This window comes from Thrips palmi, unplaced genomic scaffold (genome assembly GCF_012932325.1).
Source record: "Thrips palmi isolate BJ-2018 unplaced genomic scaffold, TpBJ-2018v1 HiC_scaffold_11, whole genome shotgun sequence".
NCBI lineage: Eukaryota > Metazoa > Arthropoda > Insecta > Thysanoptera > Thripidae > Thrips > Thrips palmi.
The window spans coordinates 7,272,654-7,290,395 of NW_023144622.1; the positions used below are offsets into that span (position 1 = coordinate 7,272,654).

The following is a 17,742-nucleotide window of genomic DNA, read 5'->3' on the forward strand; positions in this document are numbered from 1 at the left end:
TCTTCTACAATGCTAAAAATGACTTCTCAAGTTGAGATTTAAAAAAAACCAAAGAATCGTGGGTACGGCACAAACACAAAGACACGGGATCATAAAAATTTGTGGATTTATTTCACACTAGCACAACAGTGTGAAGTTTCACACTAGCACAACAGTGTGAAGAAATTTGCCTTTCTCTGACAGCGTTCACCGCATTATCACGAGGCCAGCGCCACTGCAAAAAATACAAAATCGGTTCCAAATTGGGGTAGTATTCCCTCAAGGCGCTGATGGCGCTGCCTCGACGTTGAAGTTGAGCTGCATGGCACAGTGCACGCTGTCCAGGCCGCACTCCACCGCGTCGCCCGGTCGCAGGGGGCAGGGGCCCGCCGGCGTCCCCGTCAGGATGACGTCACCCGGCTCCAGGGTCATGTAGTGCGAGATGTACGACACCAGGTGCGCGATGGGGAAGATCATGTCGCTCGTGCTCTCGTCCTGCGGTTGGGAGGCAGAGGTTGAGAGACAGTCGAGAACGTGCCGCACGAATTTAACGAACCGAACCAACCTGCTTGAGCTCGCCGTTGACCTTCATCCAGATGCGCGTCATCTGCGGGGTGGGCAGCTTGTCCTTGGGGATGAAGTCGCTGACGGGGCACGCCGAGTCGAAGGCCTTGGCGAGGGCCCACGGCCCGGAGGACGCCCTCAACTTGTTCTAGAACACGACAGTCCTCGCTGTGTCTCTCACGCACTCACGGTACAGGTGCGAGACAAAGCGACGAAAACGACTCTCGGAATCAGTCTGCAGCGGCTGGCGTTGAGCATTACCAAGAGGGTGATGTTGGTCATGTCCAGCGCCAGGCAGTAGCCCCCCACGAAGTCCGGGGCGTCCTGCTCGCTGACGCGCGAGCAAGTGCGGCCGATGACGACGCCTAGCTCCACCTCCGCGTTGACCTGGTCACCGGCCGGCACCTTGACAGAGGCAGCGATGTACACGTCGCGGAGGGCCCGGAAGGCGGTGATGGCGAGGCGACACAGTCACACAGTGGCCGAGATCGGCCGAGATACCTGCAGGGGTCGGCCCGCCTTCAGGTACGACGACGTGGCTTTCAGGAAGACGACCGGCGCCACCGGGTGAGGCAGCTTCTCCTTCGCCGCGAACGACCTGTGGGAGGGAAGACCAGCGAGTCCAGGAAGACCGCGCGAGGCACACCGGAACCGGTTCGCACTTTCGCACGGCCAAGTCTCACTTGTAGTTGAGGCCCGCGCCGATGACCTTCTTGCCCGTCTCCACGAAGCGCTCCAGAGTCTGCTGCTGCTGGGTGGGAGCCATGGCGACGTTGACGGCGGCGACGTGCAGGGGCTGCAGGGGCTTCGGAGCGCGGCCTCGCCACACACCAGCTGTCGGCTGCTTACTACTCGGTGGGTGCGACTCAACGAAGACAGCGCGGAAAGCGAAATACACCGGCACGTGTCGCCTCGCCCATGCTTCGCGCGCTTCGCTGTGGCGTGTGGTGAGAGCGACAGAGACAGACGCGCTGATAAGGCCAGCCAGCCCGCGGGCTGTGTGAACGTATATGACCATTTATTGCTGATATTGTAAGTCGCTTGTTTGTCACTAATCGCTACAGAAGTAGACCCGGCGCCACCTGCAATGTTTTTGCACCTCGCTTTCCACAAACTCGCGAGTGGCCATCGCTATCAGTCACCTCCGGGCCATAAGGGCTTTTAATCTCTCACATTCTCTAGTTTTGAAAAAGGGTTGTCGGCTTTAATTAGCTGATGATGTTCCATCCATCGTGGCCGAGGCAACTGTTCGAATTTTTAGTGTATTTTTCAACGGGGTTGGTAGTGAATGGCTTCGTTTTTCCAGCAGCAGCCTATAGCTCCGAGTTTGTTGGTATAGTCGCTGCAGTGCCAAACTCGTTAGTTTGGGCAATTAGCGTGCCTGTGTAAGTCCCTCTAGGTATGGCACGAGTGCATGCATTGCTTGTTGATTGGGCTGCTTGCTTCATTGGCGCCGTGTGGGTAGGCCACCCCTCTGGCAGGTGTGTTGAGGTGAGTGTAAAGGACGAGGAGAAAGAAATGACATATGTCACATGAGTAGATAAAAAGTTTTTTTTTCTGCTTTCTCTTAGATGAGTATGTACAACCATGCAGTGGGCGGTAGGAAAGGGATTTGGAGGGGGGGGAGTGGGTTAGGCATGAGAACCCACAAATTATGGGTTCTCGCGTATTACATCAATACCAGCCTCACCAAAAGGAAACAAATTGAAAAAAAAAATAGTAATAATTTCCAAAAACAACTAATTTTATCACAATGTACACAGTAGTGTTGGGGAAGAGGCCAAAGGGACATCAGGACTACAAATTATGCCATATTTAGACATTGATACATCCCATTAGATTTTAAGAAGCCTTTCCGGTAATTTTCCCTCTTTACTTCTCTGCTTTGCCTCAATCTTAACATATGACACAAAAACATTCAACAATAACTTACATACACCAAGCAGTTGTCTTCCCTTAAATAATTAACTTACAAGGGACAGATCGAAAGCTAAGAATACATACAAAATATTTGTATAGTATTTCCTCTTAAACGTACGTAAGTGTTGGCTTGATCAAGCGCAAGGGAACACACCGAACTTGCGTAATACTACACCAAATTTACCCTCAGGAACAAATTGTGTTCATGTTTATACTTAACACAACAATCACTTGTCTCCAATAAAAACATAGTATGTTGTGACCCTTGCAGAAATCTGCTACCCTGACCACAACCTCTGAATGTGGAAAATGGATGAATCTTTGATTATTCTCATGAAGAAGTGTGCCATTTATCTGTCGTGGCATCCCTTGTCAGTTTACCCCCTTGTTTCCTGGGTGTTGGCAGGAACGGGGAAGAGTGTTGATGTACAGCCAGCAAGCTTCTGACCAAGCTAAATTGGAGACAGAATCATAGACATGGCAGCAAAAAGTGCAGGGTCGTCACCATTTATACTTTATAAACCTATTCCTAGTACACGAAAAGTCAATTCCATTGCAAAAAACGTACTTAGTTTAGTTACACTAGTGAAAAATGAATTTAGATGTAAATTAGTAGTACTTTTTTCAAGTCTTTAATTGTGCAAAATATTTGTTGTGCAATACATAAAACAAAGTATTTATGTTGACATCCTTTCACTTACCGCCATAACTTGTCTTGTCTGTATCCAATAAAATTGCTCGCCTTATACGACACCTGGGCATTGCTGGCATACATTTATTCCTTGTATAAAAATTAAGTATGAAAGTATTGAAATTGTTACACTTCTGGGAAGCAAGGAATAATACATCCTACATTTAATATAAACCCCAAGGGCAACAGAGCGCACTTATCATCAAAAGTTCGGTTCACTTTACAACTTTAGTAACGCCATTGGTTCAATGTAAAATACCTAACTACTAAATAATAGTTTCTAGATGTAAAAGAGACGGCTCAAATGCTTTATGCTGAACATTATTAATATAATTCTTGATTGGTCAAGAGTGCATTAATTAAATTTTTTAAGATTCAATCCAGGTAAATGAGGCAGCTCACTTTGCAGTGTGCTTTTGAGTTAATCAAGGAGGTTTGAGTCTGAAATTTCTACTACTATTGCCTAGAGTAATGGAATAATCTGTAGTGAGGGCTTGTCTTCTCCAGCACTGCTCCAAAATTATAAGGTCTGGCTGCAAATACCTACAGGGGCTACAAATACACACTCACCACCATTCATTACACTCCAATGGCTGATGGATAGCTAAGCCTAACTTATTATTGGCTAAAAAAGTCCAATCAAACCTAAGCAATCAACATAATGTATTAAAAAATGTTTTCATGACAATAATGGTTCATCACAGAAGCTGATCATTACGACAGGGAATAACTATCTTGCAATAATAATAATGTGATTTTTTAATAAGTGACAAAATCTTGCACTACAATTGAAATTTATGCAGCCAAGACCTTGCAGTGAGCTGGAGGCATGGATCAGTATATCTAAAAATTCATTTTCACCCTAGGGGCCAGGAGATGCACAGCAAAGTATTTAAAAATATGAAGCAACATGAAAATGAAACGAAAATTCATGAACACTTTCTCACTATTTTGATTGGAGAATACTTCCTCTGTCATTCCCAGAACGCAGGTGCATGCACATGAGCATGCCACACCACTTTGTACCAATTTTCATACACAACAGAAGTCCATCACGCAGAGGACCAAGTCCCTGAATCTTCGGTTGGGGAAAATCGAAATCCATTGAATGGCAAGAAAAACGACCCAGCCAAATTTCTTGCGAATCACTGTATTTCTGTTCCCACCTCCCAGGACGGCGGACGCAAAATTAAAACGTTTGAAAACACAATCTGCCATCAAAAGTATTAAGTCAGGGAGGCAAAATGACATACCGTACGCGGCGGCTTCAGTCTCCGGGCAGTAGAATAAATTTACAGTCAGTAACATGACCCGGGAAATAACATACAATGAAAATACAAAGTCGATATCAACTCCTTCGTCTCGTCCAGCTCTCTGGTGTTGTGAGGCTGCCACGCCTTCCGGCTGAGGCCGGACTGGACCGGGCGACCCGGCCGCCGGCTGAGGCCGGGGGGAGCAGTACGCAGCGCCGGGCCGCCACGGCCTCGCCCAGCACGCCAGCCAGCTCAGTACAAAAATAACAGGAATAATAGGAACAATGCAACAATTAATTACTTAATGAAAAAGGAAACGAGAGAGGAGGTGGATCTGCCGCGCGCATTACGGAAAAGGAAGAAACAGATTCCTGTCCTGGTCATCACTAGTGGTGGTAGTTCACCACGGCCGCCACGCCACTGGGCACCAGCCCGGCAGTGTGCTTCGCAGTGCTTCGGGGAAGCAGTCTGGTCCTGTTGGTCCTCGAAAAGGTCTATCATGTCCGCACCGCGCGGTGCGCATGTCCGACAGGCCGGCACTGGCACTACAGCGCGTTGAGTGCGCGCCTCGACGACGCACGGTGTCCGCGGTAGTCGTCGTCGTAGTCCTGGTGGTGGCGGTGGTCGGGTGGCCCTCGGGGTGGCGGGTGGCCCCGGTGGTCCTGGCTGTGGTGTCCCATCCCCATGTGGTGGCTGCCGCCGTAGTGGTGGCCGCCGCCGACCAGCGGCTGCTGGTTGTGGTACATGGGCACGCCGCCGTCACGGACGTCCCGCTCCCGGAGGTCTCGCTCCCGGAGATCCCGCTCCCGGAGGTCTCGCTCCCGGAGGTCCCGCTCCCGGAGGTCGCGCTCCCGGAGGTCCCGGTCCCGCAGGTCGCGCTCCCGCTCGCGCATCTCCCGGTCGCTGTAGTCGTCGTACTCGGCCGAGTGGTCGCGCTCCAGGCGCGAGCGCGTCCGGTGCGGCGCGGACCCGCTGCCGTGGCCGTACACCGAACCTGCACAACAAAGCACGCCGTCAGTCGCCACGCCGGGGTCGTGGTGGCCGCCACCATGCCGCCACGCGGGTGGCGGGGTCGCCTCGACCAGGATCACGATGAGGGAAGCGAGGAGCATGCGGTGGGGACGGCAGACCTGGTCCTCGCTCCATCCGGGGCTCCGGGGTTCGGAATGTCAAGACCATGCAAACCCAGCAAAAACCATCAGCACGCACTATGACTAGTCTACTGCTACCGCAATACCCTCACCAAAGCGCGGGACTGGGGGAGGGGGGGGGGCACCATCACGCTGCACTCAAAGCTCGTCGCCACGTCTGTCATTCTTCGTCAGCAACCCCAACAAGCGTCCGCCACAGCGTTTTGAACACGGCCCGGCCGGCATGCTGAACGACTGGCGTGCCCCAGCGGCCCCAGCGGCCCCAGCGGCCCCACGGCGCTGCCCCGTGCCGTGCAGTGCCAAACCTCTACTTACAGGCTGGGAGAACCCACCGGAAGTCGACAGGGCCGTCCCGCGTCCCGATCAACGGGCCGACCAACGGGCAGTTAGGGGGTTTGGGGCAATCACAGACCAGCCAGGCCGGCTCCCTCACGGACCTTGCCAGTGGCCGCCACAACTGCGGCCAACAGAACAAAGTAAGTTTCGATCCGAGTTTTACGTCTCGCCGCGCGAAGCTGCGAAGCCCGTTCAGCTGTTTCCGGGAGTGAGGGGGCAGCCAATAGGAAGCACGGAATACAGAACTACGCTCTGCTACGCTCGCCAGCCTAAACCAGACGGGGCAATCTGTGGAGGGAAAGTATTAACCGGAGTGTCAGCAAGCCCCACAGCCGTCTAAAGAAAATACAGTAACAATTGGTCAAGGTTTCAGCACTACTGCTAGGTGAGAGGAAATAAACAATACGATACTCTTGTGGTAATTTTCGAAGTAAAAGGCCAACGTACTCTGGTGGCAATACGGAAAAGGAATGCACTGGGTGGTCCAAATACAAATGCCTTGAATGCATGCTTTTGCTCCCCATGCCACTTTGCGCTGACAAGGTGGGCGTTGTGCCTAACTACGGTACTGATGAGTAACGATGGGCTCTGATTTAAAGTTCAAAGAGTTGCTAGGATGTCTTAAGAGGCGCGAATCCTCGGAAGGCCGACAGCATGCAAATCTAGGCGCCAGATGGCGCTAGCGTCGCTACACGCGAAGCGCCAGGAGGCGCCAGCGAGGCGCCAGCGACGCCGTACCTCTGTACTCGTGTGGATACCCGTACGCGTCGTGGTGCGAGCCTGTCGAACAGAACAACACACTTGATGGCATCGTCCGCAGCGAAGACACTACACTGCTACACACCCGGACCGCCCGCCCTTCGGTCGGCGACCGCCCTTCCTCAAAACCAAGTATACGAGAACGCCGTCGGCGGGCGTCGAACCCGCGACCCTGCACTCCGCGACGTGGGCCTATAGCCGCGCGGCTAACGCACCTGGCGGTGTGGCGTTGAGGTGCGAGCGCATGTTGTGGTGCAGGTCCGGCGCGTGGCCCGGCACCGAGTGGTGCGACGAGATGGGCCTGGCGATGTGCGGCGGCGGCGGCTGCGTCTGCGGGGTCGGCGCCGGCGGGTGCGTGGCGCGCCAGTACGTGTCCAGGTACTCGGCCACGTGCTCGCAGGCGTCCTCCAGCTGGTTCTCGTCCAGCACCACGTCGAACATGTCGGCGGGGCACTGCGCCAGCTTCTCGGCCGCCACCATCTGCACGTTGAGGTGGCGCGCCTGCGACTTGCCCCTGGACTTGATGAGGCGCTGCAGCACCTGGTGGGGGAAGGAGCGTTAGCGCAGCCGGCTTGTCGCTCTGTCTCTCTCGCACCCACGGCACGCGGAGTGAGAATACCAACCTTCGGCGAGGAGATCTTGAGGTACACGACGGTGGGCGCGAGGGAGGTCTTGGCCAGCTGCGACGGGTGGTTGATGGTGTCGCAGTCCAGCACCACCAGCTGCAGCGTCCGCGCCAGCTCGAAGATGCGCTCGATCTCGGCCTGCACCTCGGCCAGGCAGTTGCTGCGCGAGTTGGACCGCTCCATGATGGCCCTCTTGGAGGGGTTGTTGAGCAGCGACCGCTTGGCCAGCGAGATGTCCGCCATGACCCTCGTGATGATGATCCTGGGGACAGCAACAGCAGTGTCAGAGCGGCAAATGAACCGAATTTTACGTTTTTCTCTTGTTTTCGCTTGGTGGACACTGGCTAGCTCAACTTACCTGCCCTCAAAGCGGTGCTTGAGGAAGTCGAAGAGCGCCTTCTGCATCATGTCCGTCACCTCGTAGCCCTTGAGGGAGGGCCCCACCAGCACGACGGGCCGCATGGAGGGCACCACGTCGTAGGGCGTGGTGGCCTCCTGCTTCTTGAAGAAGGGCTTGCGCTTCTCCTTGGTGGGCGGCGTGGTGAGGGAGGCGGGGCCGGTGCCGCGGTTCAGGCTGTCGTTCTCCTCGCCTGCGCCACCCATCCCCACTAAAACCACAACACAGACCTTCAACACGCGCTTCTCCGCGCACACCGCCGGCAGCGCCATCCGCACTCGCACACTCGGTCAAGAAAGACTCTTTTCCGGACAGCGACCAAACCGCGCACATCACCGCCCGACTCCACCCATTGGCAGCCCACACCGTCAACAGTGAGCGTTCCAAGCGTCATGCACAGGGACATATTCGATTTGGAAACCGAGTTAGCAGCGGGCACTGTTGACGAGGCGAGGGCGCCGACATCGAGAGTTTGAGTCGGCGGCTCCCTGCGTGTTATTCGCCGGTTTGGTCGCCGTGTGTGACGTCATGCGGTGCGTTGGGTGGCGATGCCTTGCCAACACTCCGCCCGTCCCTGGCACACTCTGGACCACGCATGCGTTTCGGGAAGGGCACCAACTGAACGTGCAAAAAAAAAGGATTAAAGCGGTCCAGAGTGCGCGGCCGGGGCCGAGGGAGAGTGGCGGCGGCAAAAGGCACACGAGAGCTGTATACAGGTAGCACAGGTAGCACCAAGTCAAGGGACGGGGTAGCAGCCAGCGGGGAATGGAAAGGATGGCCAAACGGCCTACCGCCGCGACGGATTATTCGTCGCGGAAAAATTTGTGACTACAACTTTTGGACACTCCTTTCGGACTGGGCTAAAATTACAGAGGAAATACAGTGGTCACTAACAGGCAAAAAGCAACACACAAATATTTACACATTTTGGTTTTCAAGAGTATGCGTTAGTTAGAGCAGGGTCTTTTTTTTTACAAAACAACTGGGTTTGTGACATGGAAAACGGTTTTCCAAAGGTGCTTCCAGCTTGGCAAGGGTTCCAACAGTGGGAGTAAATACAAAGAGAGAAAATACAAATCTCGAATTAAGTCAGTTGAGGAACCGTCTACATGTCACGGGGCGTTTCCTGAACCCCTGTCGCTGACGCTCCTAGAGCGCCTGCGAGCAGAGGGGGTAGGCAACCCGGCCGCCACGCGAGCGTAACGGGACTGCCTACCCGCTGCTGGTCAGGCGCGCAGAGGTAGGCAACCCGGCCGCCACGCGAGCGTAACGGGACTGCCTACCCGCTGCTGGTCAGGCGCTCCACCCCGCCTCCATCACCATCGCTCACCTAGGTTGGAGGAGGACGAGGTCTTGGACGCGTACAGCTTGGAGGAGCGGGCCTGCGACTGCTGCTGCCGGAGGTTCTCCAGCTTGACCGGCGACGGGATGAAGCCCACGGGTGCGTTCTCACGCACCAGCCGCCCGATCCACCAGTTGTTGTCGTACTTCTCCTGCGGACGGACAGTTCCATCAGTTCAAGCTCCTGCCCCGCCACCATCGGCCAGACCGGCGCAGCCGGCCAAAACTCTGGACGCGTTCTGAGCTCCAGAGTCGCTAAATGGGACTCAAACTGAACGTGTGCGACCCCACCGATGGACTCCCAAGTTCGGAGAGCAATCCATTGGTGGGGTAACACGTTCGGTTCAAGTCCTGTTTAGCGGCTTTGGACCTGCAAACGCGTGTAGAGTTTTGGCCACCTTCCCCGGCCTTCTGGCAAGTCCACTGTGAAATGCTCACCTTGATGTGCAGGAAGTCGCGCACATCGAAGGAGATGGCGCTGCCGTGCACGGGGGAGTCGTCGTCCACCTCGCCGTCGTAGCTGACATTGGTGCGGACGGCGAACGCCACCGGCTTGGACTGCAACGGGGAAAAAGAGTCAGTCACACTGTCAAAAAGGCGAGTCGAGCGGCTAGAATTTGGCTGAATTTCGACTCCCAAAGTGTCAATTGGGCTCAATATTTTTTACAGTGGAGTGGCCGCTCCTACGCGACCCTCCTCCTCAATACTCCAAAATGGGCACACACGGCCATAGCTCACACAGGGGCAGGGCCAAACGCACGGCCGTTATAGCCACTCGTCCAAACTCTGGTCCGAGCGCCCTGCCCTGGCTCATTCCGAGAGTCGTTTTCGTCGCTCTGTCTCCCTCGCACCCATGGGGCGTCCCCTGCAGGTGTGAGAGAGACAGAGCGACGACAACGAGTCCACCGACAAGGCCGTCATCCAAGGCCGTCCAAGGCCCTGCTCCTGGCCCAACTGGAGTAAGCGGGCCATGGCCACGCGAAGTGGGGCACAACTAGCAGGAGGGTGACAAGTGTCTGGATGGGATGGCCCTGACTCTGGAAGGGGGGGGGGCTGCTTTACATGCAGGAGCGTGGTTCCAGCCCCAGATTCCGATCGGAAAGCATTGGCCACTTCGTTTCTGCCCGGGGACGTCAACAAATGCGGGCAAAAAGGGGATATTTTTCTCTTTGCGGTTCGCACTTACCTTTGCCTTTTCCAGTTGGCCCAGTGCTTGCTTCTCCTTCTCCCTGCGGATGCTCTCCTTCTCCTCGTCCAACGACAGATCCGAGGAAGGCTGGGAGTAGTTCGAGTCGGCGGAGCCCTGAGAACCAACGCGCAGAATTAGCAGTCCGCCCCATCTCTCTATCTCTTTTGCACAAAAAATAAAGAAGTGTACAGCTGCTAGCGAATTGAAAGTTTTCAGGCTCTCCATGCTTGATGCTCGACGCATCAAAAAACAAAAGGACAAAAGAGAACAAAAAAACACCAAAAAATATGAAATGAGGTTGTTAACACGTTCACTGCAAGCAAAATAAAAACACAAAAAAATAACCAACAAAAAAACCGTGATCGTCTATCATGTCGCAGCGAACGTGTTAAAAGCCTTCCTCGAGTTTGAAAGGCCAACAAATGTTCTCCAGTTTCGTCCGCAGCTATAAATGCGGGATGAACAGACTATACACGGGAGGCAGGAAGGCGCTGAAAAACGATGTAAAGTGAAATTGCTAATCTAATGCGCTTTGTGGAGCGATGTGGAGCGATGTCAGTAAGCAGGGGTGAGAGCGGAATGGAGGGCCACTCCACTGTCGCACGTATTGGGCCGGGATGCTTTAAGCGAGTATGAAGTGCGTTTAAGTGTCGGCTAAGTCACACCGGAGCACGTGGACCAGAAGACCGGTGGAGGCGGTCAAAATACCGAATGGGTTCTGAGCTCCAGCGTCGTTAAATGGCACTCGAACCGAACGTGTGACCCCACCAATGGATTGCTCGCTTAACGAGGAATCCATAGGCGGGGCCACACGTTCGGTTCGAGTCCTGTTTAGCGACTCCGGAGCTCAAAACGCGTTTAGAATTTTGGCCAGTCAGCTGGCCCACTGTCCGCAGTCAGAGAACACTGTTGGGAAAATGAAATTGGAGAAACGAGGTGGGTTCGACTCCGCCGTCATGGTGTGGACCGAACGAGTGCCGAAACCAAGCCAAGAATGTTGGTCGATATTTCACTCTTTTAACAGTGGACGCTTAGGCGTGGGTCCGGCCGCACCGGCCGCGCCATGCCATCACGGAGAAGGCCAAGAGGGAGGCGCCACTGCACTGCCGGGGCTGGCAGGCTCACGGCACGCCGCGGCACGCGTCCAAGCGAAGCAAACCCGCCGGACCAAATTCGCCCCCTTTAATAGCGAAGGCGGCATGATGGGTCGATCCGCCACCCTTCCCCTCCCCTCCCCCTCCTCCCTTCCGAGGGCCGAAACGGAACGCAGCGATGCAAGCACGCCCTAAGAATAGCAGGGAAAAGGTCCAAGGACGGGGCGGCGAGGCAGCGTGCGTGAATGGAGTGGGACCAGCGGGGCCAGCGGGGCGGGGCACAGTGGGCCAGAAGACCGGTGGAGGCGGTCAAAACCCCGGACGCGTTTTGAGCTCCAGAGCCGCTAAATGGGACTCGAACCGAACGTGTGACCCCACCAATGGATTGCTCTCCGAACGAGGAATCCATTGGTGGGGCCGCACGTTCGGTTCGAGTCCTGTTTAGCGACTCTGGAGCTCAAAACGCTTCGAGAGTTTGGGCCGCCTCCGCCGGTCTTCTGGCCCACTGTGCGGGGCGCTAGCCTGCCTGAGGCCTGCTTGCCTGGGGCCTGGCGGCCCGAGGTGCCTGGGGGTAGGGTCGCGGCAGCGCGTTCACCTCGCAGGGCCGCGCAGGGCTCGCCGCGCGGAGTACCGCGGAGGAGCAGGGCCCGGAATGCGTTTACCGCAGCGGGGGAAAACACCATCCTGCGCCCGAAGGGCCGAAAGGGAAGGAAAAAGCGTTCGAAAACATTGGTGCCCTCATCGTCGCTCTGTCTCTCTCGCACTCCTGCGGCAGCCTCCGGAACGCGCCGTGAGTGCGAGAGAGACGGCGTGCGGTCAGTGCGACGCGCCGCGCCGTGGCCCGGCTGGCTTCTTCTTAATGACCCCCTCTCCCCTCTCCGTCTGCTTCCCGATGTGCTGCGGACTGATTCCGAGAGTCGCCCGTCTCCTCTCACACTCGTGGGGCGTTCCGTGTGGGTGCGAGAGAGACAGAGCGACGAAGACGACTCTCGGAATGAGTCTGCTGGCGTGCTGGCGGTGCCTCGTCCTCGAGGGATGCTGTGGCGCTGTCGCCATGGAGACGGTGGCGTCACCACATCAGTCTCTGCCCCCCCCCCCCCCCCCCCCTCGATGCGTGTGTGCTGGGCTCGCTGGGCTACTCGGCGTCTGCTTCGTGTCTTGAGGCTCTTCCTCCTGCAGCCCAGTGGACTGATTCCGCACGGTCTCTCTCTCTCTCGCACCCGAATGGAAGACCCATGAGTGCGAGAGAGACAGAGCGAGGACTGCCCTGGACCGCAGGCTCGCGGACGGCCGCAGATTCGTGACGAAGCGAGGCAGGGCGAGGCAGGGCGAGGCAGGGTGTTGTCGGCCGGGCCTAGGCCCAGTCTTTTGTGGCGACCCCCTCCGCACGGCCATCCCCGTCGGCACGGCCCGCACGGCCCGGCCGCCGCAGTCTGGTTCCGAACGAGGGCTTCGTCGTCCCGTCTCTCTCGCACCCCCGCGGGACGGCGCATCGGTGGGAGAGAGACAGAGCGACGCAGCCTGCAGGGCGGTCCGGGTCGATAACCTACCGTGTTATGCCCTACCCCTCCCAGTGCCAGGCTCAGCTGACTGCCTTGTATCGCCCGTTTCGCCGCGTTCACCGCGTTTGCAGTGGTGCTGCCCCGCGTGGAGTCGGCACCATCCACACAGTGCACTCCACTGCAAAAGGTGGATCTCCGTTTTAACAGTGGCGCCTGAATGTCGAATGGTCCGACACATGGCCAAATTATGGCACAAAAAAAAAAACAAGTGCCGACGTGACAAGAAAGTGACGCCCAAATGCGACATGGGCACGACCCATCGATATCTGGCGTGAATGTACCACGAGGATCGGTGCCTTCAATGCGTTTCTTCGGAAAAGTCATGCAAAAGTGAATAATTACGACGTAAGTTTTTGTCCATCATTTTCTCGCGCACAAAATTGAGCATGCGCGTGAAACGCACAACGCACACTTTCGTACCGAGTGCGGCGCACACATTCGAGCATTTTAAAACGCATGAATAATTTTGTGCAAAGCTTATGCACATAAAACTACCTTGTAATTTAGTGCGGGCGTGACTGAAAAGTCACGCCGAAAAATTGGTGGGACTGCTGAGTCGCGTCGATTCTTTGAACGTCGTTATGCCATTTTTTTTGGCCTGAAACGGCACGAAGTCATGACGATGCATTTTCAGTGTTCGCAGCGAGCTTGAGTTCAAAATGAAAGGGGGCTGATTTCTCGATGAGTGAGTGAAAGTGAGCTGGCCATCTACATGCAGTGCAGCCGCTATCAAAAAAATAAAAAACTCTTGGTGTGCCACGAAATTGATTTACAGTGTAGCGATTCTTTTCGCCTCTGACTCAAGCCACGTCTTGTAACAAAGCATCAGTTCGACAGTAAATAAAATTGTGGATTTTTATTTTGTAACGAAGTTATTTAGAATTTATGCATCATTTATATTCGTATAATTTAATACAATTTCTTTTAAATAAAAAAGCCCTTTGAACAGAAATGAATCCTTTGTCTCTTTAGAAAATCTGAATTGCGGTCGACCGGAACAACTGTACTTGTAACCTCGAGAGAGAAAAAGACACAAAGAGAGAGAAAAAAAGAGTCAGCTATGCAAGTCAGCTACAGAAAGTTTCGAAGAGGAAAGAAGTGCACAGCCTCAAATGAAAAATAAGGAAGAAAACTGTAAATAAATTTCCCAGCGGTTGGGCCGGGCCAGGCCGGGCTTGGCCTGCGATTGGGCCAGTTCGGCCTGGGCCAGGGGCCTCGGCCAAGAGCCTGGTCTTTACCGGGTGCTGCAGCCCTTGGTGCCTGTCGCCTGCCCTGGTTCTATCGCGCTGCTGTAGCGGCTGGCGGGTGGCCATGGGTCTGCTACGCCACCGGCAACAAAACACAGTGAAAACCACAGTGTCTTTCCCCAAACTACGCTGTCAATCCCAAACTAATTGCTAAACTGCTCGGCCAGCCAATGGGTTTACTTCGTGCCTAAGTTTTTCTATAGATTCCTGGTACTAAAATGAATGAGCGTAAGAGGCGGCTTCAAGAAACAGGACTGAGCAAATCTCAACAGCGTAGTTTTTGGACTGATCGTCTCCCTGGCTTCGAATCCCAGTTTGAAACGGGCTCACGACCAACGAAAGAGAAGCGTCGCTTTGGCATGGAAAGTGTATTCATGACACTCCGCCGCGACCTGACGTTGCAATTCAAACTGGAATTGGAGGGCTCTTTCCTACTCTACTATCGAACCGCAGCGTTCTAGACGGCCTTGCGAAAGCTTCCGCGCGAACCTGCCAAACACTCACAAACATCGCCTCTGTGGATCACGGCCCTGAAATTTGGAGCGGATAAACCTGAAAGTACTACTACTACATCAGACAGGAGGCAGGAACTACTTTTCTGCTCAGCATTGGCACTCCTCTTTGGACCTTTCTCGGTGGAGCACGAAGCGATTCCAGATGGCCTGGACAAAACAAACAGCACACTGTTCGGGCACCTGCACTGGAAAGCCTGGCGACTTCATACGACTCCATGCGTCGATGTGCCTCATGCCGCTCGAACCGAAAACCACTCTGGACCGATATTAGAACCTCCAACGCTTTCGGATTAAGCGAAAAGGACGAAGAACAATAATGCCAGTCGATTGACCGAACTTCTTTTTCACAGTGTACTTGCGGACAGTCATGTTCGGAGTTGTCCTCCTCGCCCGAGGCGCCTTGCCAGCTTCGCGCCAAATCGCGCAAACCGGGCAAAAAGTCTTTCTTTTCGTCTGCAGGCCAGTGATTCATGCCCGCCTGGCGCCAGTCGGCCGCTGTCTCTCTCGCACGCCTACGGCGCGCCCCGCGAGTGCGAGAGAGAAAGAGAGACGTCAGGCACGGCGCGTCGCCATGGCAACGCACGCGGCGCCAGCCCGGCCGCGCCAGACCGCCAGACCACCAGACGCACTGCAGTAGAATCAAATTCAAACTTTTTGGCGCGCGACGCGTTTGGCGCCCGGAGCCGGGCCTTGTCATAACTCGCGCCCAGCGGAGCGATGCCGCGCAGTGCTTTCTGCCTCGTCGCTCTGTCTCTCTCGCACCCCCGGGGGGCGCCTACCGCGAGAGAGAGAGAGAGAGAGAGAGAGAGAGAGAGAGAGAGAGAGAGAGAGAGAGAGAGAGAGAGCAGTGGCCTCCCTCCAAGTTTCTGGAGTCGCTCTGCCGCTCTGCCGCCATGCGCCCCATCGACTCGACGACTCCGACGCCGGAAGGTCGGGGGCCCGTCTAAGCTAGGCGGATTAAAGTACCAATTATTAAGTTTATCCGCGGGCCGGGCCGGCGGGCGGGGCGACGCTCAGACGCCGCGCAAAGGCGCTCACGCAGAGACGCAGGAATAAAAATACATTCCAACTATGTTGTGGTTTGAAGTGGAGAATATAAAAAGGTGGGTTGGTTCAGTCAACGAACTTTTGACAGTCCACGTTAAAAACGGAACCTGGTTTTCCCAGGAAGCCAATGGTGAAGGCATAGGCGATTTCCAGGGAGTTCCTGGGAAAACCAGGAACCGTTTTTACCGTGTCATTTTAAAAGGGTCTTATACTTGATGGGCCATAGCGGTAAAGAACAAATAGGACTATTGCTCCAACTGATACTTTTCCTCAACTAAGCTTAGCGACGGGACAATTAAAACGAAGAGCTTACTTCTAAATCATCTTATTCCTACAAGCGACGACGTGAATCAACAAATAGTTTTCGCTCTCTCCGGCCGCTCGGCGCGGAGCGCATTTCCGCGAATCGCCGCGGCGACTGGCGACTGTTTTGAATCACAGCACGGACTAGACGCGCCTCAGCCGGCGCCAAACCGACATGCTGAAGTCGCGACCGTGACGAACTGTCTGCCTGTCTGTCTGTCTGTCTGTCTGTCTGTCTGTCTGTCTGTCTGTGTGTGTGTGTGTGTGTGTGTGTGTGTGTCTGTCTGTCTGTCTGTCTGTCTGTCTGTCTGTCTGTCTGTCTGAGAAAGAGAGACAGACAGACGGATGGACAGACCGGTGGACAGACAGAGAGTGTGGTGGACACGTGTAGCCAATGACAGCACGACTCCCATCGCAGCACAACGGAGAGCACACTCTTCGAAGAGTGTTTAGCGGTGTGAGGGAGGGAGAGGGCAGACGCGCGAGCTGGCGAGAGCCAAGCGAAGAGTGTTCGTGTGATCACTCATTCGATCACACCAAGGTTAACGCCGACACCGCGCCGCCCGGTCGCCAGGCCGCCAGGCCGCCAGGCCCGTCTCTCCACCTTTTTCCTCCCGCACGCGATGCGTGGACGCCCACTCGGCGGTCTCTCTCGCACCCTGGCCGCACGCCCCGCGAGTGCGAGAGAGACAGAGACAGCTGGACGCGCTGCCGAAGTGGGAGAGTGAATGAAGGACGAGGAGGCCGTCCGTGGCGCCGAACTGGGTTGCCACTCGTCACCGCGGAGCTCGGACGTGGCGCCGCACTGCAATGCTGTGCAATGCACTGCCATGGCACTGCACTGCCAAGCGACCGCGGTAATCAGTTGGTAACCCTAGCCTGCCCTGGCGGCGGCCTGGCGGCAAGGCGGCGAGGTCCCATCCGGTTTATCACCGCCGTCGCCAGATCGCCAACGAGGCGTGGGCGCGTACGTGTCAGAGTGTCTCCCTCGTACCAAGGGTCAGGCCCGCCAGGCCGGCAGGCCACCAGGACGGCAGGACGGATGTGCCGTGCCCTCTCGCTCGCACACGTGGAGGGTGGGGCAGGTCAGGACCGCGTCAGTGACGCGAGCCGCAAGCCCTGAGTGAGTGTGTGGGAGTGTCTGTGTGCGCGCGGCCTGCGGTCTGTGTACCTAACCTAGCGCGCTCAAAGCACTTCCCGCACATTCCTCGAAAAGTCAGGAATAGAACGCGCGGTGCAGCCCCGCTCGGCCGCGCTTTTTGTTCCGACGCCCCTTGTGAACCGGCTCTCGAAATCGGAGGTTTGACGGGGCTTTCGCGAGGCACAGCTGTACAGCTGGTACAGACACCCGGGGGCTTGGTTCCGGATTCGAGACATCCCCTCCCCACGGGCCGGGAGGGACAACACCAAAGCTTGCCCCAGCCAGCTGTACCTGCGTGAAGAGCTTGTTGTAGCCAGCCGGGTGCTGGTTGTATCCCAGCACGGTCCTCTGCACCATGCTGGGCCGCGGCCTCCTGGACGACGACGACGAGGACCCCGCTCCCGCGCTGCCGCCGCCGGGGCCGAGGCCGGGGCCGAGGGCGCCGAGGGGGACCGGCTCTCCGGGTGCCTGGCGAGGCAGGGCCCCTAGCGTCGCCTCGCGGGACAGGGCCCTGCAGGCCGCGTCCTCGTCCCACAGCTTGGCCTGGAGCAGGCCCCACCGGGCCGCATGGCCCGCGGGGCGTCTGGCCCGTCGGTCTGGCCGGCCGCGCTGCCTGGCTGCCGCACT

General features: G+C 56.0%; 2 protein-coding genes across 12 annotated transcripts in view; both read right to left on the reverse strand.

The window, feature by feature from the left end:
* Window positions 1-89: 89 nt before the first annotated feature.
* Window positions 90-1,481, reverse strand: LOC117639173 (acylpyruvase FAHD1, mitochondrial-like). The gene is made up of 5 exons (XM_034374576.1): window positions 1,227-1,481; window positions 1,045-1,141; window positions 805-948; window positions 545-691; window positions 90-474 (listed from the first exon to the last, which is right to left on the reverse strand). The coding sequence occupies exons 1-5, from the start codon at window positions 1,307-1,309 to the stop codon at window positions 259-261; spliced, it is 687 nt and encodes a 228-aa protein (XP_034230467.1). The 5' UTR covers window positions 1,310-1,481; the 3' UTR covers window positions 90-258.
* A 595-nt stretch (window positions 1,482-2,076) lies between these two features.
* The window catches only part of LOC117639263 (voltage-dependent L-type calcium channel subunit beta-2), a 75,720-nt gene continuing 60,054 nt past the window's right edge, over window positions 2,077-17,742 (reverse strand). For 3 of the 11 annotated variants that reach the window (XM_034374762.1, XM_034374756.1, XM_034374755.1), the window contains 8 exons: window positions 10,204-10,320; window positions 9,456-9,575; window positions 9,007-9,169; window positions 7,638-7,887; window positions 7,277-7,541; window positions 6,869-7,193; window positions 6,633-6,674; window positions 2,077-5,401 (listed from right to left, as the gene is read on the reverse strand). In XM_034374762.1, the coding sequence (XP_034230653.1) occupies window positions 4,953-5,401; window positions 6,633-6,674; window positions 6,869-7,193; window positions 7,277-7,541; window positions 7,638-7,887; window positions 9,007-9,169; window positions 9,456-9,575; window positions 10,204-10,320 (1,731 nt within the window). In that variant the 3' untranslated portion in view covers window positions 2,077-4,952. Of the gene's footprint in view, window positions 5,402-5,457; window positions 6,016-6,632; window positions 6,675-6,868; window positions 7,194-7,276; window positions 7,542-7,637; window positions 7,888-9,006; window positions 9,170-9,455; window positions 9,576-10,203; window positions 10,321-14,100; window positions 15,091-17,406; window positions 17,538-17,742 lie in introns of those variants that run through there. The other 8 variants (XM_034374757.1, XM_034374759.1, XM_034374758.1 and 5 more) reach the window with 8 other exon arrangements.

Coding starts and splice junctions, on each gene's coding strand:
- LOC117639173 (XM_034374576.1), bottom strand. CDS start 1,309: ATGGCTCCCACCCAGCAGCAGCAGACTCTGGAGCGCTTCGTGGAGACG. Junction 1,142..1,226: donor GGCGCGGGCCTCAACTACAA/GTGAGACTTGGC, acceptor TCCCTCCCACAG/GTCGTTCGCGGCGAAGGAGA. Junction 949..1,044: donor AGGCGGGCCGACCCCTGCAG/GTATCTCGGCCG, acceptor GCCTCTGTCAAG/GTGCCGGCCGGTGACCAGGT.